The 27,618-nt window shown below is 40.8% G+C and overlaps 1 protein-coding gene across 1 annotated transcript in view; it reads left to right on the forward strand.

Moving 5' to 3' along the window:
- Positions 1-1,530: 1,530 nt before the first annotated feature.
- tnrc18 (trinucleotide repeat containing 18) overlaps positions 1,531-27,618 on the forward strand; it is a 121,086-nt gene continuing 94,998 nt past the window's right edge. Inside the window, exons 1-2 of the mRNA XM_034191350.1 lie at positions 1,531-1,658; positions 22,055-22,077. Coding sequence (XP_034047241.1) covers positions 1,531-1,658; positions 22,055-22,077 — 151 coding nt within the window. The remainder of the gene's footprint in view (positions 1,659-22,054; positions 22,078-27,618) is intronic.

Genomic DNA, 27,618 nt, shown 5'->3' on the forward strand with positions numbered 1-27,618 from the left:
AGAAGCCGGAAGCAGAAGAGGATGGGCACTGGTCCAAAAAGGAAGTGGACTGTGTTAGAAGACAAGACTTTGCCAGTAGACGTGGTGGTGTCTGATTTGCGGCCAGATGTTACGTTGATTGATAGGGAGGAAAGGAGAGTAATACTTGGAGAGCTGACAGTTTCTTGGGAGGAGGGTATCGATGGAGCTCGACAGAGGAAGCTCAACCGTTATGAAGACTTGAGGGTGGAGATAGGGGAGCGAGGCTGGAAGGTGGAGGTCATTCCTTTTGAGGTGGGATGTCGGGGTTTCCCTGCAGCATCGGTGGGTCGTTTTCTGAGGGCAGCTGGTGTTGATGGATGTCGTATGGTGGTAAAGGAAATGGGAGAAAGAGCAGAAGATGGCAGCACATGGATTTTACGGGCCTGGGCGCAACAGGAAACAGCTGTTGCGGACCCACTATCATGAGGGATACTGAGCTTAATGGGTCGAAATCCCAAGGAGTGATAGCGCTCAGCTGATGACCCAGGCCCTGGGAAATAGCACTCTTTGGTGTACTTTCTCTCTGTCTCTCTCTCTCTCTCTCTCTCTCTCTCTCTCTCTCTCTCTCTCTCTCTCTCTCTCTCTCTCTCTCTCTCTATATATATATATATATATATATATACTATTTGTACCTCATTCTCTTATCTTATTGTATTATTATAAGTATCATTATTATTGCTTTTCTTTGTGTCTTTTTTAAGAGCTGAAGTAACGTGAATTTCTCCACTGTGAGATCAATGAAGTCTCATCTTATCTTATATCTGTGACAAATTGGTGTTTGAAGATCATATGTGGTTTTATGATGTAATGATCCAGACTTGTATGATGTGACACATGCAAGAACTACCTATGAATTTAAAACAACCTTGATGATTCCAGAAAACATCCAGGTGATGTCACAACATTTACAACAATGTTAGAGTCTCTACAGAAATGCAAGAGATTAGTAAACTATAACAAATACTTAAGACAAGACCGCGCAGCACAATAATGGAACATCCCGGTACAGACCCCCCCCCAACTCTTCTCCACTCATCCCCGACCCTTTGAGGATTTCCAAGATATGAGCAAAGTTTGAAAACGTGACCTTCAGGGATGCATACTGTATGTGAACAAGAGAACAGGACTTATACAAATTGACTGGACCTAACTTCTACAGTATTATAAGGAGAGAAGATCTTTCATAAGGTGCTGTTGAAACTCTGCTTTTGTTTCTGGGTCTTTGAGGTAGGTGATATTCAGTTTTACAATGTCCAGGCCTCCTCTTGGGATGGATGTTCAGCTGATCCTGGAGAAAATCAGATGATGATGTGTCCACCAGTCATCTGCACCAGTCATTGCCTTGGTGGACAGAAGATATTTCTGGTCGCGCTTTCACACCATTGTTGCGTTGCAACGGGACTTTGATTTTGCCTGATGATGGTGTTGGTGATAATAAGCTCCAGAACATAAACTGTGTCCTCATCAAAAACCAGCTCTGGTGGGTGTGTCATGTCATTATAATGGACGATGGCTGAGTTTCCCAAGCAGATCTTCTGCTTTCAGCTAAGCAAAAGGAAAGAAACCAGAGGAGAGCAGAAGAAACACTACAAGGACCTCTTGAGGAACTGCTCCATGAACTGGAAGACCAAGAACAAGTGAGGGATCGAGCCAACTGGTGAGCAATGATCCACACGGAAAAGGAAGGAGAGAGGAAGAACCTGACCGGCAGAAGCTTCCCATCATTTGCGTTTGTCAAAAACAGTGTGCGTGAAAACTGGGCCTGCTTAGTGATCTCCATATCCACCATTCTGTCTCAAAATCAACCAAGAGACCATCTTCCTCAACTCAAAGGGATTGCCACAGAGACCGATTATAAGGTACAGCAGGTAGCTCAGTGTAATAGGAGTTGGGCTGCCAATGATTACTGGTTCCACTACCTGTCTGTGTCCTTGAGCAAGACACTTCATGTGCATTTTCCCAGTCCACCTAGCTGTGAATGTGTACCAGCCTTAGCTAATGAAGTAACCTGCATCAGTCTGGTGTCCCTTCCAGAATGAGTCATAGACACCCATCCTCTTCACACTTTGGAATCTGAGGATAAGCACCGGCACCATTGGACATCAGTGCCAGTATAGGACTTACAAAACTTCTAAGACCAAAGCAGGGTTGATATAAACTGGTATAGTTTTTTTTTCCACGTTGCAACAACTTATAAAGCAGGTGTGAACTCATTTTTCAACAAAGCATTTCTCATAAATGATGCAATTGCCAAAAGTGAGTAGAGCAGTCAACAGTTTGATTAGTATCAATCTTCTACTGTAATTGTGTTGTTGAACTTATTTTACTGAATTTATTATTTCAATGTTTGAGAGATGAATCAACATTTTACTCCACTATGAATCAGATAGTGAAAAAAACTGTGCTGTCCTTGAGCTTTTCAGGCGAAGTGCATGGATTCGCTGACAGGCTCGTACTCTCACACGTATCTCTGTAATGTACTCACTGTCTTGTGTACTTTGTTCCCTCCGTGAGTCACATGTTGTCAGTCTTCAAAAATCTTTTTTTTTCAGAATGCAGTCATGATGCCGAAGAGCAACATGAAAAATAATTAGCAAAGACCAACCTCACCTTCTCCTTTGCGTGTATTTTCTACTTTCTCTACCACAACCTCCTTCACCTTCTGTTCCTCGGACATCTTTTCCTTTTCATCGTTTTTCTCTTCCAGCTTTACAGTTCATCTTTGTCACGATTTTCATTTTGTTCTTGCTACAGAATCCATGTTACAGTGTCCATGTCAGTGTTGTAGTCAACACTCAGACCCCCCAAGGCCAATGGTTTGACACTCCAATAACAGGCCAAGGCTTTGATCCGTAAAGGCTCAGTCTACAGCTTTGATCCCTCAAGGCCAAGGTTGATCCCTCAAGATTAAGGTCCAACTCACAGCATTGATGCCTGAAGGCCCAAGCCAAGAGTTTGACACCCAATGCCCAGGCCAAGGCTTTCAAGGCTTTCATTGCTCAAGGTCAAAACTTGAAACCTCAAGATCTAGGCATACACAAAGAAAAAAAGACAAAATAATAATATAATAAATAAAAGTAAATAAAAAAACAAATAACATGGACTTATATTCAAAACGTGCATATTACGAAAGTAACTTTGAAACTAGAAACTAGGTTCTGGAACCTGTTGCTCCTCAGTTCCGTGTTGTGCGATGGATGGGTGAGTTTTTCTGTCTCACATGTACAGGCAATTTTCCCGTTTTTTGGGAGCAGTGGCGTGAATGTGTTTTGGCGTGAACGTTATTGGTGGAGTAGTGACGGCTGTTTACTGTTAGCTTTGTGGCATATTTACTGTTTAATGGTGCGACAACCCTAAGCTAACAGTTTAGCTTCATGGTAGTTTCACTCTGAACTCCAAAACAGCAGAGTTTGTCAATAAGAAAACGAAGCAGTCGATTTACAATCAGATGATCTGAAAGGAATGGGATATTTCAGTGTTTGCTCAGCTGCGGTCTGTAGGGACAACCTTGCCCGTGTTGATAGCAGACCCGGACTAGAATGGGGTGGTACTCCATGTTTTGGCTAGTGGCTGGGTTAGTCTGTTAGTATCTGGATTTAGCCTGTCAATAGCTGGGTTAGCCTGCAAGCCTCCAGCAGGCGGGTGAGTCATTGTCCAAAGCCATTGTCCAATCACTTTAACTCAATAATGGCGACAGCGTGGAACACGGATTGGAATCGTGCTCCTTTTGTATAGCATTTTAATTCTGTTTTCTTCCTTCCAATGATCAAACTTTCTACAACCCCAATTCCAATGAAGTCGGGATGTTGTGTAAAATGTAAATAAAAACAGAATACAATGATTTGCAAATCATCTTCAACCTATATTATATATACACAATGATGTCGGTTTTTAATGCAGGGCATTCATGGGCATTCATTGTTTGTTATCGGCCTTGCCGCTTACGTGTAGAAAGTTCTCCAGAAAGTTCCTCCAGATACTCTGATATCTCTGATTATATTATGGACTGTAAATGATGGAATCCCTAAATTTCTTGCAACTGAATGTTGAGAAACATTGTTCTTACTGTTCAACAATTAGTGTCCTCAGTTCCCAAACGCTTATTGAGTGTTGTTAAGAAGAAAAGGTGATGTAAACAGTGGTAAACATACCACTGTCCCAGCTTTTTTGAAACGTGTTGCAGGCATCCATTTCAAAATGAGCAAATATTTGCACAAAAAAAATAAAGTTTATCAGTTTTGACCATTAAATATCTTGTCTTTTTGGTGTATTCAATTGAATATAGGTTATGTTTTTATTTACATTTCACGCAATGTCCTAACACTTCACTGGAATATGGGGTGTACAGACACCGTCAGCGGAAGTGTGGTCAGATCATTCCAGTAATTGATGCAGGAGTATTTTATACCGTAACTTTCATTAGGACTTGCTCATCTTCACTGTCGCATTTATCGCCCACCGTGCCTAGGAAAGGTCAAGGACTTAGTCGTAGCTCCGGTAAAACAGAAGCTTTGCTAGTGAACGTGTCAAAGGTACACTGTGACAATTTATGTTTTGCATGCTTTCTACTCCTCTGTGGTGATGTTCATCCCCTGCCCAGGCCCGTTTTCATCAAGGACTCCTAATATCCTTGTGTTGTGTGCTCAAATGGAGTTAGAAGCAACACTAAAGCTGTTGCCTGTGACTTGTGTGAGCATGGCACACAATTAAGCATAGGGACATACCCGCCTCGTTGTATGATGTGGTGGTGTGCAATGGGGATCTGTACCCCTTTACCCGTAATAAGTGTATGGTTTCATCTATGGCTAGAGTACTGGACTCATCTGATGGGCACAAGACTATGAAAGACTCTCCAGAGGACTTCAACACCTCTGGGTGCAAAGGAATCCACAACTTGCATCTGAATTGCAGGCAGTGTTGTTCTGAAGATCTCTGAAGTTGCACTGCTTGCAGATAAAACCAAGGCAGCAATCATTGGCATAGCCGAAACCTGGTTGGACAGCTCAGTCGCCGATGCTGAAGTGTAACTTTCTGGGTTCGTCATTGTCCACAATGATCGAGACGGGCATGGTGGTGGGGTCTGCGTGTACATCCGCAACAATGTCATGTTAAGTCCCCATGCTGACCTTCACTTGGATAATCTGGAAACAGTGTGGGTGGATATTTTGTTGGCTCATTCTCATCCTATCTTAGTCGGGGTGTGTTACCGACCTCCCAAGCAGACTGACTTTACTTGAGGACTCTTGCAATAATGGTAATATATCCACTGCTTGTGAAACTGTTCTTCTTGGTGACTTTAATATGGATGTTTCTAAACCCATGTCTGTAAATACAAATCACCTAAGACGGTCTTTAGGTAATCTTTGTGACCTGTTTGGACATAACACAGTTAGGATGAGGAGTTTGAAGCAGTATAGCAAAGAGAGGCTGATACAGGCCTTATCAGAAGTGGACTGGTCTGTTGTATACAACTAGGCTTGTGTTACTGAAGCATGGACTCAGTTCAAAAGCTTATTTGAAGCTACACTGAACGTTGTAGCACCTCATCGTAGTATGAGGGTGAAGCAAAGGTCTGAATCATGGATGACTGGTGAACATGCATGACCTAATTACGAAATGTGACAAATTATTGTGTAAATTTCGCTATAGCAACATCCAGTTGACTATGACCAGTTCTTACACTTTAAGAAACAGGGCTAATTACCTGAAGTGTAAAGCTAAGAATATCATTATGTTAATATGGTTTATGAATGCCAAACAAGCCAAAGAAGCTTTGGAAGTGCTGAGTAATCTCAGAACCACTTCTAAATGGGCCAGTCCCCGTAATAACATTGGGCTCAGTGTTGATGGTGACGCTGTTTTTGACAAAGCAGTGGTAGCTGAAAAATTTAGTAAGTTTTTTTTTATAACCATCGCCACTAAACTGGTTGGTAAATTACGTGTTGGTACTGGCAAGTTTGGTGCATCTTCATCTTACCAATTTTTATTGTAAGCTGGGTGTTTCGAGCAATGATTTTTGTCGAGCATCACTAAGTGTAGCGCATGTAAAGAATGTAATCATGAAAATTGGTGCTGGCAAGGCAACTGGTATGGATGACCCGCCAGTGTGGTACATCAGAGATGGTGCTTCAGTTATAGCTCACCCTCTGTGTCATATTGTGAATCGCTCATTGTCAACTGGTATTGTCCCAGATGAACTAAAAGTAGCTCGGGTGGTACCAATTCACAAAAGGGCAATAAAATCAAATGTCAGTAATTACAGGCCAGTTTCTGTGTTATCTGTCGTTTCCAAAATTTTGGAAAAAAGACAGTGGAGGAACACGTTAACCAGTATGTTTTTTCATACTAATTTGATTTACGAACTACAGTCAGGATTCTGGTCTGCATATTCTGAGGACACTAACTGTGAGTGTCATGATGGGTATAAAAGGAGCATCCCCCAAAGGCTCAGCCATTCACAAGCAAGATGGGGTGAGGATCACCACTTTGTGAACAACTGGATGAAAAAATAGTCCAACAGTTTAAGAACAATGTTTTCTCACATTCAATTGCAAGGAATTTAGTGATTCCTCTGCAGTCCATAATATAATCAGAAGATTCAGAGAATTTGGAGAGAACGTTCTACACATAAGTGGCAAGACCGAAAACCACATTGAATGCCTGTGACCTTTGATCCCTCAGGCGGCACTGCTTTAAAAACCAACATCACTGTGTAAAGGATCTTAAAGGTCTTGGGCTCAGGAACACTTCAGAAAACCCATGGTCAGTTAACAGTTCGTCGCTGCATCTACAAGTGCAAGTTAAACTCTACCATGTAAAGCGAAAGCCATACATCAACAACATCCAGAAACGCCGCCGCCGTTCTCTGGGCCTGAGCTCATTTGAAATGGACAGACACAAAGTGGAAAGTGTGCTGTGGTCTGATGAGTCCACATTTCAAATTGTTTTTGGAAATCATGGACGTTGTGTCCTTTGGACAAAAGAGGAAAAAGACCATCCAGACTGTTACCAGTGCAAAGTTCAAAGCCAGCATATGTGATGGTATGGGGGCTTGTTAGTGGCCCATGGCATGGGCAACTTACACATCTGTGATGGCACCATCATTGCTGAAAGGTACATCCAGGTTTGGAGAAGCACATGCTGCTATCCAAGAAACGTCTTTTTCCAGGGACGCCCCTGCTTATTCAGCAAGACAATGCCAAGCCACATTCTGCATGTGTTACAACAGTGTGACTTCGTAGTAAAAGAGTGCAGGTACTAGACTGGCCTGCCTGCAGTCCAGACCTGTTGCCCATTGAAAATGTGTGGCACATTATGAAGCACAAAATACGACAATGAAGACCCCAGACTGTTGAAGACCCCAGACTGTTGAACAACTAAAGTCGTACATCAAGCAAGAATGGGAAAGAATTCCACCTGATGTGTAAACATACCACTGTCCCAACTTTTTTGAAACGTGTTGCAGGTATCCATTTCAAAATGATCAAATATTTGCAAAAAAAACAATAAAGTTTATCAGTTTGAACATTAAATATCTTGTCTTTGTGGTGTTTTCAACTGAATATAAGTTAAAGAGGATTTGTAAATCATTGTATTTCTGTTTTTATTTATATTTTACACAACGTCCCAACTTCATTGGAATTGGGGTTGTAGGAAAAACTGTTAGTATCTTCAATGATCCAGTGTCATTTGGATTATTCTTTTTTCCTGGTGTCGTGGTCTCCCCAAACGTGATAAATTATGCCTTCAGGTGGTTCAGAATAAAACGATTAGATGTTAAATGCCTCTCCAATGACTCACATTGGAGTTGACCAGTTTGTAGAGGTTAAAATGCTGTCAGTTAAAAGAGGGGAGATCAGCTTAAACTGAACCATGTATTCAAAGTTGTTCATGACTTGGCACCTGATTACCTTAAATCTAATTTTATTCTGCATGTTTCATCTTATGGGACAAGGTCCAGTCATCTGTCTTTTAACGTCCCCAGAGTACAGTCTTTTGGCTTATCATCATTTACATTTACTGGGATTAAATTATGGAATAGTCTTCTATTCATGAAACCACTTCTAGACGTGTTTAAACATCTACACTCAACAAAAATATAAACGCAACACTTTTGGTTTTGCTCCCATTTGTATGAGATGAACCCAAAGATCTAAAACTTTTTCTACATACACAATCACCATTTCCCTCAAATATTGTTCACAAACCAGTCTAAATCTGTGATAGTGAGCACTTCTCCTTTGCTGAGATAATCCATCCCACCTCCCAGGTGTGCCATATCAAGATGCTGATTAGACACCATGATTAGTGCACAGGTGTGCCTTAGACTGCCCACAATAAAAGGCCACTCTGAAAGGTGCAGTTTTATCACACAGCACAATGCCACAGATGTCGCAAGATTTGAGGGAGCGTGCAATTGGCATGCTGACAGCAGGAATGTCAACCAAAGCTGTTGCTTGTGTATTGAATGTTCATTTCTCTACCATAAGTCATCTCCAAAGACGTTTCAGAGAATTTGGCAGTACATCCAACCAGCCTCACAACCGCAGACCACGCGTAACCACACCAGCCCAGGACCTCCACATCCAGCATGTTCACCTCCAAGATTGTCTGAGACCAGCCACCTCGGACAGCTGCTGAAACCATAACCAAAGAATTTCTGCACAAACTGTCAGAAACCGTCTCAGGGAAGCTCATCTGCATGCTCGTCGTCCTCATCGGGGTCTTGACCTGACTCCAGTTCGTCGTCGTAACTGACTTAAGTGGGCAAATGCTCACATTCGCTGGTGTTTGGCACATTGGAGAGGTGTTTTCTTCACGGATGAATCCCGGTTCACACTGTCCAGGGCAGATGGCAGACAGCGTGTGTGGCGTCGTGTGGGTAAGCAGTTTTCTGATGTCAATGTTGTGGATCGAGTGGCCCATGGTGGCGGTGGGGTTATGGTATGGGCAGCGTCTGTTATGGATGAAGAACACAGGTGCATTTTATTGATGGCATTTTGAATGCACAGAGATACCGTGACGAGATCCTGAGGCCCATTTGTGCCATACATCCAAGAACATCACCTCATGTTGCAGCAGGATAATGCACGGCCCCATGTTGCAAGGATCTGTACACAATTCTTGGAAGCTGAAAAGTCCTAGTTCTTGCATGGCCAGCATACTCACCGGACATGTCACCCATTGAGCATGTTTGGGATGCTCTGGACCGGCGTATACGACAGCGTGTACCAGTTCCTGCCAATATCCAGCAACTTCGCACAGCCATTGAAGAGGAGTGGACCAACATTCCACAGGCCACAATTGACAACCTGATCAACTCTGTGCGAAGGAGATGTGTTGCACTGCATGAGGCAAATGTTGGTCACACCAGATACTGACTGGTATCCCCCCCAATAAAACAAAACTGCACCTTTCAGAGTGGCCTTTTATTGTGGGCAGTCTAAGGCACACCTGTGCACTAATCATGGTGTCTAATTAGCATCTTGATATGGCACACCTGTGAGGTGGGATGGATTATCTCAGCAAAGGAGAAGTGCTCACTATCACAGATTTAGACTGGTTTGTGAACAATATTTGAGGGAAATGGTGATATTGCGTATGTGGAAAAAGTTTTAGATCTTTAAGTTCATGTCATACAAAATGGGAGCAAAACCAAAAGTGTGTGTTTATATTTTTGTTGAGTGTAGTTAAGCATTGCTTATTAACTAGTATTGCAAGTTCTAGTCAAGGAATCTTTTTCTTGTATTAATGTCCATTTCTTAAGTCTTTTTGTTTTGTTGTTCTTTTTCTTGACTAGCTGCTTGGTCTGTTTGTGAATTACTTAGAGCTATTGCTCAAGAATTCCCTTTTATTACTTTTGTTTGTTATTTTACTCCTATTATTGTCTCCTTCATGTATTTCCACAACACATTTTGTTGAGCTTTTTTCGAGGACCACAATGTAAATTGGCATCCATCGGAAGCTTTCCTGTGTTATCCTCAGCAGTATTTTTAATGTATTTTATGTAATTTTGTTGCTGAATAATTCAAATCAAATCAAACTGTTTCCAGTAAATGCAGTATTGTGGATTTTACTGGTTGTTTAGATACCTAAATTGTATTCTACAACAGCACAGTTCCACATGCCTTGAATTTTGTTGAGATGACCAAGGGTTAGAACGCTCAAGGCCCCGCTGTGTACTAAAGCACTACAACAATGGCCTATGTACAAACCTGTACTAGTGGGCAAACACATGATGAATTTTGACACCAGTTACTGTTTAAAATTTATCTTCTTCATGTTCCAAAACTGGACTGATTAACCAGTAGAAGAAGCTGTTGGCTCGTGAGGTTGAAACACTGCAGCAGACCAGACAGGGTTAAAATTGATCAACTTTCATGACATAATTATTCCCCGCTAAATGTCATGTTACAATACTTAATGTGCACCATCTGCAGGAGCAGAACTGTCAAGACACTGCTGCTTTCCGATGAGAGCGGAATCTTGGAATCTTCATTTACAACCTTCAAGTGTTCCAGGCTCTCCAGAAGCAGGGCCAGTGACACCGTCATTTAAATACTATGAAGCCTCTCCATCCACACGTCCTCTCAAATGACCTTGTCTTTACCGTTCTGGGCATATTTTCTACGTTAAATACAAAAGCCGTGTTGTGTTAAACATCTCCCTCACAGCTTGACCACACAACGTGAACACACTGGTGGTACTCACTCTCCACTGTAAGCAGGAGATCTTCAGTCTAATGAGTTTTACACACACTTTGCAGCTACACTTCACATGGTGGAGCTCACATTCACATGCATTTACCCAAAGCAGCTGTAAAGACAGAGACAGAACAAGAGTCTTACCAGATGAGTCTCCTGGTTAATTGTCCATTGCCTTGGGACTCTGGCTCGACCCATGGCTCATTAGCTCAGAGCCTCAGCCTCCCCACACACACACACACACAGAGAGATGACTGCTGAATTTTATCCCCTATCTGCAGCTTTTTACAAAGTCATTTCTGTAATTAAATATTACCAGTTGTTGTTTTATCGCCCAGCGATTAAGCCCTATGGCGGAAACATAAAACCCAGTAAAGGAGAAATCAGTAATGTCGTTGAACTGCTATATCTCACTGAAATGAAAATAAACTTTGCCAGATTTCAAGAGGTCATTAAAAGGCTGTATGTTAAAGACAGAGTCCTGAATTTCTCCTGGTGTCATATTTCAGCAGCAAACATAAGTGTTGAACACTGGTTTGGACCACAGTGGACACAAAAAAAAAACAACATGGACCATCTTCTACCTGCCCAAAGCAACATACAACAGATGCACAATTTTCTTTTTTACACCCATCTGCTGTTAATCTGGGTCTGGGCCCTATGGCTGCAGACTAAGCAGTTCCTTCCACACTTCCCTATTCTTCGCCACGCCCTCTAGCTCTTCCTGGGGAATCCTGAGGTATTCAAAGCCAGCTGGAAGATATAGTACCTCCAGGATATTCTGGATCTTCAACAGCATCTCCCCCAAGTTTGACACAAATGGAAGACCTATAGAGATGACCGTGTGGCATTCTAGACCATTTCCGGAAAGCCCAGATACCATATGGAGAAACCTCATTTCTGCCGCTGTATAATCTTGTTTTTTTTTTTGTCATTTCCCAAACTTCATGACCATAGGTGAGAATAGAAGCATAAATCAATGGTAAATTGACAGCGTTGCTTTCAGAGTCAACCTATTTCTTCATTGCATTGGTTGAGTGCAACTTAGCAGGTGCTTGGCTTCAGCACGGAAGGTTACCAGTTCAAACCCCACCCCTGCTGCATTTCTCCTGGGCATCCAGCATAAAACTTGTGCCAAATCCACCTTGGATCTGCTGTGGTGACCCTGAGTGGAAATAAGGGAGCAGCCAAAGAGACAGTTCGTTGAAGAGACAGTTTGTTGACCAATGAACTTGGTTCGTTGGTCAATAAACTTGACCAGCATTACTGTTGGTCAAGTGCAACTACTGCACTACCAGTGTCTTCTAAATAAAGAGTTCACTTGTGCTCAACTTTAATTAAAAGAACATTTCACACACTCCCTCCATGTGTGTTAGAGCACACAAGCAGAGTACAACATAAAAGTTAACAGTTTTTACCTTACCGTTAATGGTGCTGCAAGCCATGCTTCTTGTTGTGAACTTGTCATTCCTAATCCTTACATTAATGCACAGGTATCAATGATCAATCTTTAGACATAGAAGTGGAGGCACCAGGTGCAATTCCAACTGTATTACTACTCAATACACTTTTAGGTGCCTGCTCAGCATGTATTCCAAGTCGGTTCCTTGATTTAACACCCATAACTTCTTAGTTCTCCCTCTAAATAACACTGACGTAGAACTCGCCACATTAAGTTTATAGGTGAAGAGAGGTACCACTACGATCAGTTATGTTTCTTTAGAAAAAATTAAATGTCCACTCGTGAACTGGGTTTCCAAAAAGTTGTTTTACTGAACCTTGTTGCCGAATGCCAGTACATTCTTCAGCTTACATGCCTGCCGCAGTCCACGTCCTCTGTATCCTCAACATCCACCTTGGCAACTCAAAGGTCTCACATTCCCCTCTGCTGGACTCTTAGGAACATAATACCAAGGACTCATAATTAACTCTGCAGAGGGTATCCTGTAACCCATGCCAATATGTAGACATACCAACATGTTGAATATCTAGGATACCACAGGTTGTATTTATTAATGCTCACAACACACCCCTGAATAAAGTGGAGACTTAATGGAGCCACAGATTTAATGGCCTGGTTTGTACTCAGATATCATGCTGCATAAATAAAAAAAGTCGGATATACCCCAAAACAACTTATGCATTGCAAATAAGATCATGCACCATTGATGGCCAAAATAGGGCCAAAATCCTTTTCCTAATCATCTCTGAACCCAGTCACACTGATGCATATTTTGCTGCATGACCATTTTGCTGTTGTTATGCAATAAATGCTGTCATTCACTTGTCTTCAAATCCCACTCACTTTTCAGGTATTCAGACAACCAAGGCCTACAACATTTGCATTTTTGACATTCACAAACAAATGTGGAGGTTTTTTTTAATGTTCTCAAACTTTCTGCAAGAACCATAGACAGAGTGAGGTTACTTTGCTGTCAAACTCTTGTTTCATTCTGCAGGCATGACTTTCCAAAATCACACAGGAAAGTGTCGCCTACTCATGGATGATTCCAGCAGCATTATAGGCTGATCCTGAGTCAGTCTGATCATAAAGATGCTTGACACACTCGTGTTGACCTTTTTCACCTTCCACTCTGAGCGGTCTGCCATCCACGCGACTTATTGCCTCACCTTCCATATTCTCTCTCTGCTATCAGTTATCCACAGTTTTTGACTCTCATGGTGACCGTGTTGTTAGCTTATTTTTGGTTTTGCTGATTACAAGAAATTATAGAAATAACCACTGATGTTTCTTGGAGTTCATTAAAACGCAATCCATGACAGAGAAGCACATCATTTTTGTGCACTTTTATAAAATGTTTTGTACTTGTTGTTTAAAAATCCTTAGAGGAGACTTCAAATCTGTAATACATTTTGTTTAGCATCTCTATTGTATTTTTTTAAACCTGTGCACATAGAGTGGGAAAAACCCGCTGGTAATATTATCTTGCTATCATATCGACATCGTTAGATAAATTATTTATTCACTGTTATAGCCAGTGCAGCTCTCTCCTTAGTCTTTGATTAAATTAATTTCATACTCCTGTAATCTTGAATTCATCATAGAGTGCTAGGTGGCTCTGTGTTTTTCATCTTTTTTCAGTCACTCTTCAAAAGCAGTTTTGCTCATTAAGTGGCTTTCCTCTTTTAATCCCTGGTCTTATTTGTTATTTTATTGGATAAACAAAACAGTTCCATACCCCTTTGTCCATAACTTAGGACTGATTTTGGAGCTTATACATTTGGACAGGAATCTTACTGATTTTGGAAGACTAGATGGGTTTCCATTACAGGAGTTTAGAGATATTTTCAAAATGTTCTTCTGCCAACAGCCTGGTCCTTCACCTCCTCTCAACTCAGCAACGTTTTCTTCATCATCTTTTACTCTGTCCACTTCAGCCTTCCACTTTAACTTCACCTGTACTTGCACTTTCATCACCCTTTTAACTCACCTATTTCTCCTCTTTCACATCAGTTTACTTTTCTGCACTTTCTAAGATTTCTCTCTGAATTTTGTCACTCCCCTGATTGTGTCATTTCTTTGTCCATTTAACATACTTCTTGAAATATTCATTGTCTTTTTTCTACTATTATCAGTGAGAGTTTAAGATATTTTTGTAAAACTGCTAAGCAGCTTTGGGGTGACACTGCAGTCTCACTGGGTAAGAAGATGATCAAATCAATATAAAACGCTCCAACCCTCCCTCCCCATTCCAAGTCTTTTTTCAAAAGGATCAGACTAAGACATGTGGTCAGCTGGATTGAAAAGATTTTAAAAATGAGCCACACACTGGCAGCATTGTCACCATGGAAGGCTGAATTATTGAAGGAGACAAGGTCACAAATCAGTAAGTGTCAAAGAAGGGAAGTCAGGCCTAAGCTGGTTTCAATCATCACACCACATAGGAATGTCCTCAACAACAGGAGATAATCATAATTACTGTGTGGAAAATAAACCACAGAAAGGACCAGATCATGCCATTCATAAGAGTAAGTATGTTTTGTGAGATTTTTCAACATCCAGTGCCCATGGCTGAAGATGTTTTCCACTTAAAAACATTTCACGCAGGGTCAACGATTCTTTGACCAAGCTATCACTTTCTCCGCTTCAAAGTCTTCTGGTGGGATTCACAAAACCGATACTGGTCTTTTCAGTGTGATAAGATTTAAAAAGAAGTAGAGGCTTTGAATGATGGAGGAGAACATATCCATGACCTTAACTGGAGCACCGTGCTCATAGAGGGCAAACCTCCACCAACACTAGTTTCTAATTCCACAAACTTTTACCTTTGTAAATTTTTCAAGTTCAAAGTCCTGTTAGAAGGACTAAAAACGGGTTTATTAAATGTGGCTCAACCTGGCAATGTTTGGAGACTCTAAGAGACTAGCACTGTAGTCTAGCAGTGATAAACACTGTTCTGTTAATAAAATGCTCCCTGTGCTAATACGAGCGCAGCACAGTGGCGTGAAGCTAGCTCTATGGTAGACGAAGGCACAAACCGGAAATGGCACAAAAAATCTGCCCATGGTAGACAAAGCCTCAAACTGGATAATACTAAGACCTTCTATGACTCTCTTGTACCCTCAGCTCTCCTCTATGCTGTCGTCTGTTGGGTCCTGGGCAGCACAGAGCGGGAGAGAAAGAGACTGAATAGCTTGTCAGGAAGTCCAGCTCTGTCCCTGGCTGTCCTCTGGACTCTCTGGAGGAGGTGGCTGAGAGGAGGGTGTTAGCCAAGTTCAAATCCATCATGGACAGCTCCTCTCACCCTCTGCACCGGACAGTAGTGGAGCTGAGCAGCTCATTCAGTAACAGGCTGAGGCACCCTCAGTACAAGAAGCAATGATACCACAGGTCGTTCCTCCCTGCTGCTGTCAGACTGTACAATAACACTGTGAAATAACCACATGCAATAATATGTCCACAAATCAGGTACAATATTAATATGTCCATCAATGTGCAATAACAACTCGTTTACAAATCCCAGCACTAATGTCACCTTATCACATCTAAATTCCACTTCACATATTGTAAATAAGATGCTCCTATCTCTTTTTTCAATCCCAATCATGTTTTATATATGCATATGTACTTAGAATATATATTATAATATATAATATTATAATATATATATATATATATATATATATTATAATATTATATATATATATATATATATATATCTATTCTAAGTGACAAAGTGCAGTGACCTTGTGTGTTCATGTAACCACTTGCGTAACTAATTGTCCCATTAAATACACCAGCATACAGTGCATTCGTACAGACTGACTGCTGTATGTGGGCCACCATAAAGAACCATTAAGACTTGCTAATAATGAAAGTTCCGTCTGTTCAGAAAATGAAGTCATCATTGCAGTTGGAAGATGACCTGAGGCAAGCGTCAGAAAAAGAAGATAGAAAGGGAAGTGTTAGAAAATGGAGGGAAATTAAGGGTGATGGAAAATTGAAGTCAGCGACCAACAGAGAGAACACAAAAAGTGCATATGAGCAGAGAAGAAAAGAGTGAAAGAACGAGAACAAACTCTCCCAGAGGACCACTCATCCAGGATCTAATATAGTCGTATTCCCTCTGTATGTCTGTTAATTACTTCCTCTGTAACCGTAATGCTGAGAAGCTCCGGCTGGTAGAAATACCTGCAAAATGAAGCGCTAGCAGGACCAACTGTATCTGGGTTAATTACTTTATGTGCTGCCGCAACAATGAAGAGCTCAAGTTTCTTGCTGACTGCCTCAAGCATCTCTTCAACATCGTGTCACAAATGAGCATTAATGCTCAAAACGTGCAAAAGTATTAGAAAATACTCTGCAGTTATTATAACAGACCAAAGCTTGGCTTGTAAAACAATTCAGTTTTGTATCTAAGCTTGAAACATTAAATAATTTTAGAGGTTACCAACACATCTTCCCAAGAAGACCTAAGAACCTCAGAAATTTGGTTGTTCTGCAAGTATTATTTGCAGTTTAAAATATGGAGAAAAGTATCTACTATGACTACTACTACTAATAGTGCAGGTATTTACTGGGGCTACAGCAATGTTTAAATGCATCGTAATTCTTTGAAAACACATAATTTATGTATAACTTGTTTCTTCTGTCATCAACTCCTCAACATGACTAAAATGCAACCAAAGATGAATCTCTGTTATCCAACCTTTACAGCTGTGGCATCACCGGTGAAGCACTTGATGGCACTTTGGTCTTCATTTTCCACTGCACAAAAAAGCTACAATTATTGTATTAAGCAGCTGTTACACATGGCCAAGTTCACCACCGAAATCTCAACAATTGACACTGCATGGTTTGTGAGTGGCTCGAGAGGAGATGGCGAGACCAGCTTGGCAAACCAGCACAAGTGTGCCGAGATGTTACCCAACCCATCACGTTGCAAAACAGCACCAAACTTGGTCCGGTATAAGAGCTGCTATGATGAATTACCCCCTTTAAAAACAACTTCAAGTATCAGCAACATTTTAATGTTGGAGCAGAATAAATTGAACCCAACGGGAACCCAAGAAAGGCATAGCTTTTAAGTTCTCCTTTGCTGTATTATGTTTTGGAAATAGTTCAAATATCAAGGCATCATGAATCAAACTGTTATATGTTGTTCTCAAAATAACATTAGGTCACTGTGGGCCTTGGTGAAGGCACGTTCTCCAATAAAAGCCCGTTCCTTATCTTTGCGTTTGTTTCTGATCAATTTTCTATCTCATGCTGTCGTTTCCCACTGAAGTTGTCTTTGTAGACCACATTGAATCATCCTGTTTTTATTGCATCTAACCTAAGTCACATTTCACTTTTGTATCATCACTCTCAATATTGACAGAAATAATTCAGCGTCTCTCTCCCTGTATCTAAATCTGTATCTCACCATACAAATTTCCATCCTTTCATTCTCCCCATCATGAGAACTGATCTCATGCACAACAATGTGCTGACGACAATCTCAGCGGAGTACAACATGAAAGCCAGTGTGAGCATGAAAGCATGAGGAGAGACAGAGAGAGAGTGGGAGTGCGCTCTAACAATGCACTGCTTTATTAAAATGTCAAACACAAAGGACTACAGTAAAAGGGATATTACTTCTACCTAAAGCATATTAGGCATGAGGAGATTCTGAGTGTGGGAGCAGAATGTCAGGAGAATTTCAACTATTTCAACCTCAGACATCTAAGATTACTGAAGGACTTAATTAAGATGAATGTTAAAATCATTTTGGTCTAAATGGAAGGCACTTAGCGGCACGATGGCTTGATGGTTAGCTCTGTTGTCTCACAGTAAGAAGGTCGTGGGGTCGCTTCCCACCTGGTCCTTTCTGTGTGGAGTTTACATTTTCTCCCCTTATTTGTGGGCTTCCATCTGGGTGCTCCGGCTTCCTTCTACTTCCAAACATGCAAGTTGGGTGAATTGGTGACTAAATTGACCGCAGGTGTCTGTGCAGGTGTGAATGCATTTGTTTTTCAATAGGAGACCTGGTGATAGAGTTGTACCCTGCCTCTTGCCCTATGACTGTGGGATAGGCATCAGCCCCCTGTGACCCTTGATTAAACTAAGCAGGTTTATAACGGCTGAGTGGATCTTATTCGATTGGTTCTTTGTATGTCACGTGACATGGATTATTCATCCCATTTGTGTTGTGTTGCGTTTAGCGTCCAAATTTGGTTCCATTTACCATGTAATTTGGTTCCATATATTTTGTACCATTGCATGCTGCAAACCCCACCCATGCACATACTAGTGGGGATGTTTGTTTTGCTGCCGGACAACGATTTGAACGAGATAATTGACTGTGCCAATTCCTCTAACACAAAAAAACCCCAAACCAAAAACAACAAATCCACTACGCCATAAATTGTCTGTAGGCATGAAGAGCTGTTAGGATGAAGAAGATGAAGTTACGATGAAAACCTTGACAAATTTCACAGGACTGAGGAAGTACACAAAGTCAGTTCATGGTATCACAGACTAAATCGTCAGAATTATTTTTGAACTGTTTTTCCAAGTGAGTGAAAACAATTTTGGACTCATTTAAAGTTCATGTTGGACTGTTAAAGCACAGTCCAACATGAACTTTAAATGAGTCCAAAATTGAAAGTTTACAAAACAGTAGTGAGACCAGCTATGTTGTATGGTTTAGAGACAGTGGCACTAACAAAAAGACAGGAGGCAGAGCTGGAGGTGGCAGAGCTGAAGATGTTGAGATTCTCTTTGGGAGTGACAAGAATGGACAAGATTAGGAATGAACATATCAGAGGGACAGCTCAGGTGGGACGGTTTGGAGACAAAGTCAGAGAGGCGAGATTGAGATGGTTTGGACATGTGCAGAGGAGGGACCCATATATAGGGAGAAGGATGCTGAGGATGGAGCCACCAGGCAGGAGGAGAAGAGGGAGACCAAAGAGGAGGTTCATGGATGTGCTGAGAGAGGACATGCAGGTGGTTGGTGTCAGAGGAAGATACAAGGACAGGGTGAGATGGAAACGATTGATCTGCTGTGGCGACCCCTAACGGGAACAGCCGAAAGATAAAGAAGTTGGACTGTTAAAGCACCAGTGAAGCACATCAAAATGTAAGTCCCTTTTCTGTTGTTTAGAAATTAAAATATCAAACGACAAGGATCTATTTTTGCCGTTATATAAAACAAATAATGAAAGTTTTCAATCTTTCAATGGAACAAATATTTAATATGGTGAAGACGGAACGTACCATTCAACTCGGCTTCACTTAGTTGAATGAAACATTCCATCTTTGACCTCATTAAAAATATTTGTACCGTTGAACTCATAAACATTCTTTATTTGTATAATAGAAAAGGACTGACTTGAAGGTTCTTACAAGAAATGTTTTCCAACAGAAGCTTGGTTTCCATGACAGATTTATGCAACAGTTTATCTATATTTCATAATGTTTTTGTGAAATGCTAACATTTCCTATAACTGATGGAACATGATTGAGTCTTGTGTTGTCGCGATAACTGTCTTTCTAGAGAGGTTTGTGTGAAAACTGTAAGGTAGTCATTGTGTCAGAATGGTAAGTCTCGCAAAATGTTTACATTCCATTGTTTTTAACATTGATACTTTCATAAATTCATGTAACATTTAACAAGCCCTCCATCTTTTACCTCATCGACATGCAGAGTCGTTTTTTTTTTTTAATGTCACATGATGTACAAAAAGAGCAACATGGAGTGTAATAGCAACCCCCCCTTTTTTTTTATTAAGGCTTTTTTCAATGGCCTGAAACACCACCTCATGGGAGCATAAAACCTGATATTCAATATTTGAGAGTTTTTTTTTTAAATACATGCTTTTCTATTAAATATATTTTCAATCTGTAACTTAAATTTGCACAATTTGAAAGGCAATGGAAACCTACCTACTGTTTTAAATGTTTTTGTGAAGGCTCTCAATTGTCCAGGTGGTTTCCATAGTAGAGAAGCTTGAATCTTCGACTGGACTGGGTTGCTTGACGCGAGGACATTTCGCTTCAAATCGCAGAAGCTTCCTCAGCTAAAATGTTTGCTCTGGTAGTCTGACTTCGGTCTTGACTCTTGTAGAGAATAACAGAAGCCACAAAAGCTGGAGTTTTAAACCTAACCAGACCCCTCTTACTGAGAGGCAGACTGCTATAGGCTAGTGAGTAAACAATTGCTCTAAATAACACCTATTGTGCTCTAGTTAACACCCTCCTAATGACAGGGCAGCTGTCCCTCCTAACGATGGGATTGATGCCTCTCCTGATGGCTCTCCTGATGTCTCTCCTGATGACGTGAATGACTCATTACTATGAACAAAAGACTGAAACTGCTTTGACCTGAGTACCCCATTGTGAACAGGGGACAAAGCATGTCTCAGACCACCTCCACGGTTAAGGCTGGGTTTCAACTGTTTCACATGCAATGTCTCCTTCACTCCTCTCTCAAACCATTTCCTTTCTCTGGCTAAGATTTTAACTTCCTTGTCCTCAAACATGTGGTTAGTGTCTTTAAGGTGGAGATGAACTGCAGACTGAGGTCCACCGGCGCCCTCTCTGCAGTGCTGGTATAGCCTATTTTGCTCTGTTTGTAACTAGGGATCCTGTCTTTAGGGTGAACTAAGGGTCCAGTTGAAGATTCAAGCTTCTCTACTACTGTTTTAAATGTATTTATTAAAGACAAAAATTAATCCCCATTGTGCATAAATTAAAGCAAAACCAGTGTCCAACATGACACAAGCCCGGTTGAATGTTTTCAACCAACACAACTGTCATTTTCAAGCCCAACACCCCTGTCATTTCAATTGTAATTCTACTTGCATTTATTTTTGCATTCATAGGTGTGTAAATAATTAATTTTAAGACAAGCACAATGTATTTCTGGATTTTATACATTATGTATTTGATGCTTTGCATACCCGTGAGGTAACATCTCACTTGAGGCTGTCTAAAAAAGCAATGCAAAAGGTTCCATTGAACTATACCTATTAAAGACGATGTCAGATTGCAATCTGATTAGTTTAAATGATGTTATGCCCAAAACACGCCCATTGGTTAATCAAGAGACTAAACACAACCCTTTAGCACTCTGCCTTACTTTTTGCACAGATCATGTGCAGTGGAAATAGCAAAGTGCTATGAGGTTTAGACTGTGCACAATAGATCATTAACATTAACATTATGTCTGAGTATTGGACTCTAACAGGGTGTGGGACTCAAACTAGAACAGAGTAAGTCCTAGTAGGTCATAGCTTGTGTACAGATCTGTTAAGTTGCCAATAAACCTCTCACTTGAGTCCACCATCTGAATCAGATTATATGCCCATTAATTAGAAAAGTGGATTTGGACAGTCCCAAAATGCACTTGTACAGATGCTATGCACTTTAGACCATGCACTTTCAAAAAGGCCTTGAATCCCGTTGTCTCTTATTAGTGACATCAATGTACCAGAATGTGGTGTTCCAACTCCAGAACAAGAAACCAGTTGTGTTGAATCTTGAGCAGAAATTTACAGTACAAGTACCATCAGTGCGTTAACTGTCCCAATAATAAATGATCTAAAATACAGCACTAAGTGGGCTGACCTGGTCAGTTGACCACTCAGAGGTTTGACTGACATTGTTTTATGTGACAGGGCTGTAAAACATGAATTTGAACTGAGAACTATATACTGTAGTGAAAAGGAGCAGAGTATCACTAATCTAGGATTTACTTGAGGGTGGGGAATTTGCTGAGTGAATCAGGAGTTGGAATGAATTCCATTTTAGATCTGTTGTAGCTCTTTTTATCACTTAAGGCTGGTAAAGAGAATCATGTGTGTCTTCTCCTTCCTTGCTTCAGGTGTGGACCCATCATCAGGACAGGTCAGGCCTAGGAGGATGCGCCCGTGTTGCTTGCTACACAATGGAACTGCGATGAGTCAGAGATGGGAACCAACCAGTCCATCCCCATGTCTCCAAAGTAACCATCTATCTGTCGTGGCCAGGTGAAACGTGAGCATGTCCATGGACTTCTCCAGTCACTGGAGTCCTTTGTACTGGATTAGGACCATCGCTTAACTGCCTACAAAGTCCAGGAACCAATGGTCAGGTTGAATTAATATTCTTACACTTTGGTGAAATCAAGCCTCCACGTGCAAAAACACCACGAATGGCTGCATTCTAGCTCAGTTAAAGACAGACAAAGAAGGGACTGTTGTTCCTTAGAGGAGGTACCCGCTCTCTGTGTTCCCCATAGTTCTAAGTGTGTTGTGGTTCATTGCATTTTAAAACAGGTCCAATTATGCGCTGACTATTTCAGACCGGATATCATACTTTAGGCTACCTTTGGACAGAGTCTTTCTGCTGGTTTCCATTCAGGATCTGACCCATGAGGTCTGGGAAAATAACCAAAGTGGAGCTTGGCAGGTTCTCTCACCACAGTGGAAATAAAAATGTAGCCACGATGATTTATGCACGTAAATACAAATGATAAAAAAAAGGTCTTTGTGCAGAGGGAGGCGAGGTGGAGGACATATAAAAAGAAACCTTTTCACACAGTGTGGGAATGAGAAAAAGTAAAAGTGTGAGATTCATTAAATGGAATAAAAAATTGTGAAAGTTTGGATCTTTCCAGGAACTGTTTCTCCCAGCTGCCTCTTCTGCGAAGAGCTCCCACTTCTCTTAGTGTTCTCTGTCTCCCTGCATGTTAGACAGCTGCAAAGAAATCATCCAGAGAAGAAATACAAAGAATATTGTAAAATTATTTTTTGATCCAGGTACATTCTGTTTCTCGGGTTTTCGGCGCTCACACTCACACGCGTTCACAACTGCAAGTTGCGGGGGGCAGCCAGTCTGATCCCTGAGTTCTCAGGAGTTCCGCTGGAGTAGCTGGGGATTAGACACCTTGCTCAAAGGCTAAAGTACCTAAAGTAAAACGGTACTTATACAGCACTTTTTTCAAACAAATGTCACAAAATGCATCACAAAAATACATGAAATATTAAAACACTCTAATAAATAACAAAACATACAAAATAAAGACAACTTGAAGGGCACTTAGAGAGCAAACACCTCGTGCCTTTTATTTGAGACCCATTTCACTCATCTTTGATGGCTGACCTTTGAGCTGGATGATCATGATGACATTATCTAGATATTAGGTTGTCATTTATAAGGCCACGGGGGGAAATGGAATCTATACCACTTCATCATGAAGCTGCATAAGTGGGGACACAAAATACAAAACATGCACTATGCACAATTTCCTCACTCATTTCATTCTTGCACAGTCACTCAGTATTTTAAAACCTATCTACTCCACACAGATTTACCATAGAGTGCCATACTGTTTGTATTTCTTCATAATTGATGTAAATAAAGTTTAAGGCATATTCAGTGACTTGGAAATGTTCATGTATCCATCCCCTGACATGTCTGAAGAAAACTGGCAATAATAAAGGATTATTAACTGAGCAAGCGAGGTTAGGTTTAATTTGTTTATATATATATATATATATATATATATATATATATATATATATATATATTATATATATATATATCTCAAATCAAATCATTTTATTTATATAGCACCAAATCACAACAAACAGTTGCCCCAAGGCGCTTTATATTGTAAGGCAAGGCCATACAATAATTACGGAAAAACCCCAACGGTCAAAACGACCCCCTGTGAGCAAGCACTTGGCGACAATGGGAAGGAAAAACTCCCTTTTAACAGGAAGAAACCTCCAGCAGAACCAGGCTCAGGGAGGGGCAGTCTTCTGCTGGGACTGGTTGGGGCTGAGGGAGAAACCAGGAAAAAACATGCTGTGTAGGGGAGCAGAGATCAATCACTAATGATTAAATGCAGAGTGGTGCATACAGAGCGAAAGAGAAAGAAACTCTCAGTGCATCATGGGAACCCCCCAGCAGTCTAAGTCTATAGCAGCATAACTAAGGGATGGTTCAGGGTCACCTGATCCAGCCCTAACTATAAGCTTTAGCAAAAAGGAAAGTTTTAAGCCTAATCTTAAAAGTAGAGAGGGTGTCTGTCTCCCTGATCTGAATTGGGAGCTGGTTCCACAGGAGAGGAGCCTGAAAGCTGAAGGCTCTGCCTCCCATTCTACTCTTACAAACCCTAGGAACTACAAGTAAGCCTGCAGTCTGAGAGTGAAGCACTCTATTGGGGTGATATGGTACTATGAGGTCCCTAAGATAAGATGGGACCTGATTATTCAAACCTTATAAGTAAGAAGAAGAACTTTAAATTCTATTCTAGAATTAACAGGAAGCCAATGAAGAGAGGCCAATATGGGTGAGATATGCTCTCTCCTTCTAGTCCCTGTCAGTACTCTAGCTGCAGCATTTTGAATTAACTGAAGGCTTTTCAGGGAACCTTTAGGACAACCTGATAATAATGAATTACAATAGTCCAGCCTAGAGGAAATAAATGCATGAATTAGTTTTTCAGCATCACTCTGAGACAAGACCTTTCTAATTTTAGAGATATTGCGCAAATGCAAAAAACAGTCCTACATATTTGTTTAATATGCGCATTGAATGACATATCCTGATCAAAAATGACTCCAAGATTTCTCACAGTATTACTAGAGGTCAGGGTAATGCCATCCAGAGTAAGGATCTGGTTAGACAATAACTTCAGTTTTATCTGAGTTTAAAAGCAGGAAATTAGAGGTCATCCATGTCTTTATGTCTGTAAGACAATCCTGCAGTTTAGCTAATTGGTGTGTGTCCTCTGGCTTCATGGATAGATAAAGCTGAGTATCATCTGCGTAACAATGAAAATTTAAGCAATGCCGTCTAATAATACTGCCTAAGGGAAACATGTATAAAGTGAATAAAATTGGTCCTAGCACAGAACCTTGTGGAACTCCATAATTAACCTTAGTCTGTGAAGAAGATTCCCCATTTACATGAACAAATTGTAATCTATTAGATAATATGATTCAAACCACCGCAGCGCAGTGCCTTTAATACCTACGGCATGCTCTAATCTCTATAATAAAATTTTATGGTCAACAGTATCAAAAGCAGCACTGAGGTCTAACAGAACAAACACAGAAATGAGTCCACTGTCTGAGGCCATAAGAAGATAATTTGTAACCTTCACTAATGCTGTTTCTGTACTATGATGAATTCTAAAACCTGACTGAAACTCTTCAAATAGACCATTCCTCTGCATGATCAGTTAGCTGTTTTACAACTACCCTTTCAAGAATTTTTGAGAGAAAAGGAAGGTTGGAGATTGGCCTATAATTAGCTAAGATAGCTGGGTCAAGTGATGGCTTTTTAATGGTTTTAATTACTGCCACCTTAAAAGCCTGTGGTACATAGCCAAATAATAAAGATAGATTGATCATATTTAAGATCGAAGCATTAATTAATGGTAGGGCTTCCTTGAGCAGCCTGGTAGGAATGGGGTCTAATAGACATGTTGATGGTTTGGAGGAAGTAACTAATGAAAATAACTCAGAACAATCGAGAGAAAGAGTCTAACCAAATACCGGCATCACTGAAAGCAGCCAAAGATAACGATACGTCTTTGGGATGGTTATGAGTAATTTTTTCTCTAATAGTTAAAATTTTATTAGCAAAGAAAGTCATGAAGTCATTACTAGTTAAAGTTAAAGGAATACTCGCCTCAATAGAGCTCTGACTCTTTGTCAGCCTGGTTACAGTGCTGAAAAGAAACCTGGGGTTGTTCTTATTTTCTTCAATTAGTGATGAGTAGTAAGATGTCCTAGCTTTACCGAGGGCTTTTTTTAGAGCAACAGACTCTTTTTCCAGGCTAAGTGAAGATCTTCTACATTAGTGAGACGCCATTTCCTCTCCAACTTACAGGTTATCTGCTTTAAGCTGCGAGTTTGTGAGTTATACCATGGAGTCAGGCACTTATGATTTAAGGCTCTCTTTTTCAGAGGAGCTACAGCATCCAAAGTTGTCTTCAATGAGGATGTAAAACTATTGACGAGATACTCTATCTCACTTACAGAGTTTAGGTAGCTACTCTGCCTGTGTTGGTATATGGCATTAGAGAACATAAAGAAGGAATCATATCCTTAAACCTAGTTACAGCGCTTTCTGAAAGACTTCTAGTGTAATGAAACTTATTCCCCACTGCTGGGTAATCCATCAGAGTAAATGTAAATGTTATTAAGAAATGATCAGACAGAAGGGAGTTTTCAGGGAACTGTTAAGTCTTCAATTTCCATACCATAAGTCAGAACAAGATCTAAGATATGATTAAAGTGGTGGGTGGACTCATTTACATTTTGAGCAAAGCCAATTGAGTCTAATAATATTAAATGCAGTGTTGAGGCTGTCATTCTCAGCATCTGTGTGGATGTTAAAATCGCCCACTATAATTATCTTATCTGAACCAAGCACTAAGTCAGACAAAAGGTCTGAAAATTCACAGAGAAACTCACAGTAACGATCAGGTGGACGTAGATAATAACAAATAAAACGGTTTTTGGGACTTCCAATTTGGATGGACAAGACTAAGAGTCAAGCTTTCAAATGAATTAAAGCTCTGTCTGGGTTTTTGATTAATTAATAAGCTGGAATGGAAGATTGCTGCTAATCCTCCGCCTCGGCCCGTGCTACGAGCGTTCTGGCAGTTAGTGTGACTCGGGGGTGTTGACTCATGTAAAACAATTCATCCTGCTGAAACCAGGTTTCTGTAAGGCAGAATAAATCAATATGTCGATCAATTATTATCATTTACTAACAGGGACTTAGAAGAGAGAGATCTAATGTTTAATAGACCACATTTAACTGTTTTAGTCTGTGGTGCAGTTGAAGGTGCTATATTATTTTTTCTTTTTGAATTTTATGCTTAAATAGATTTTTACTGGTTATGGTGGTCTGGGAGCAGGCACCGTCTCTACAGGGATGGGGTAATGAGGGATGGCAGGGGGAAGAAGCTGCAGAGAGGTGTGTAAGACTACAACTCTGCTTCCTGGTCCCAACCCTGGATAGTCACGGTTTGGAGGATTTAAGAAAATTGGCCAGATTTCTAGAAATGAGAGCTGCTCCATCCAAAGTGGGATGGATCCGTCTCTCCTAACAAGACCAGGTTTTCCCCAGAAGCTTTGCCAATTATCTATGAAGCCCACCTCATTTTTTGGACACCACTCAGACAGCCAGCAATCAAGGAGAACATGCGGCTAAACATGTCACTCCCGGTCCGACTGGGGGGGCCCAGAGAAAACTACAGAGTCCGACATTGTTTTTGCAAAGTTACACACCGATTCAATGTTAATTTTAGTGACCTCCGATTGGCGTAACCGGGTGTCATTACTGCCGACGTGAACTACAATCTTCCCAAATTTACGCTTAGCCTTAGCCAGCAGTTTCAAATTTCCTTCAATGTCACCTGCTCTGGCCCCCGGAAGACAATTG

Source organism: Thalassophryne amazonica, chromosome 16 (assembly GCF_902500255.1).
Source record: "Thalassophryne amazonica chromosome 16, fThaAma1.1, whole genome shotgun sequence".
NCBI lineage: Eukaryota > Metazoa > Chordata > Actinopteri > Batrachoidiformes > Batrachoididae > Thalassophryne > Thalassophryne amazonica.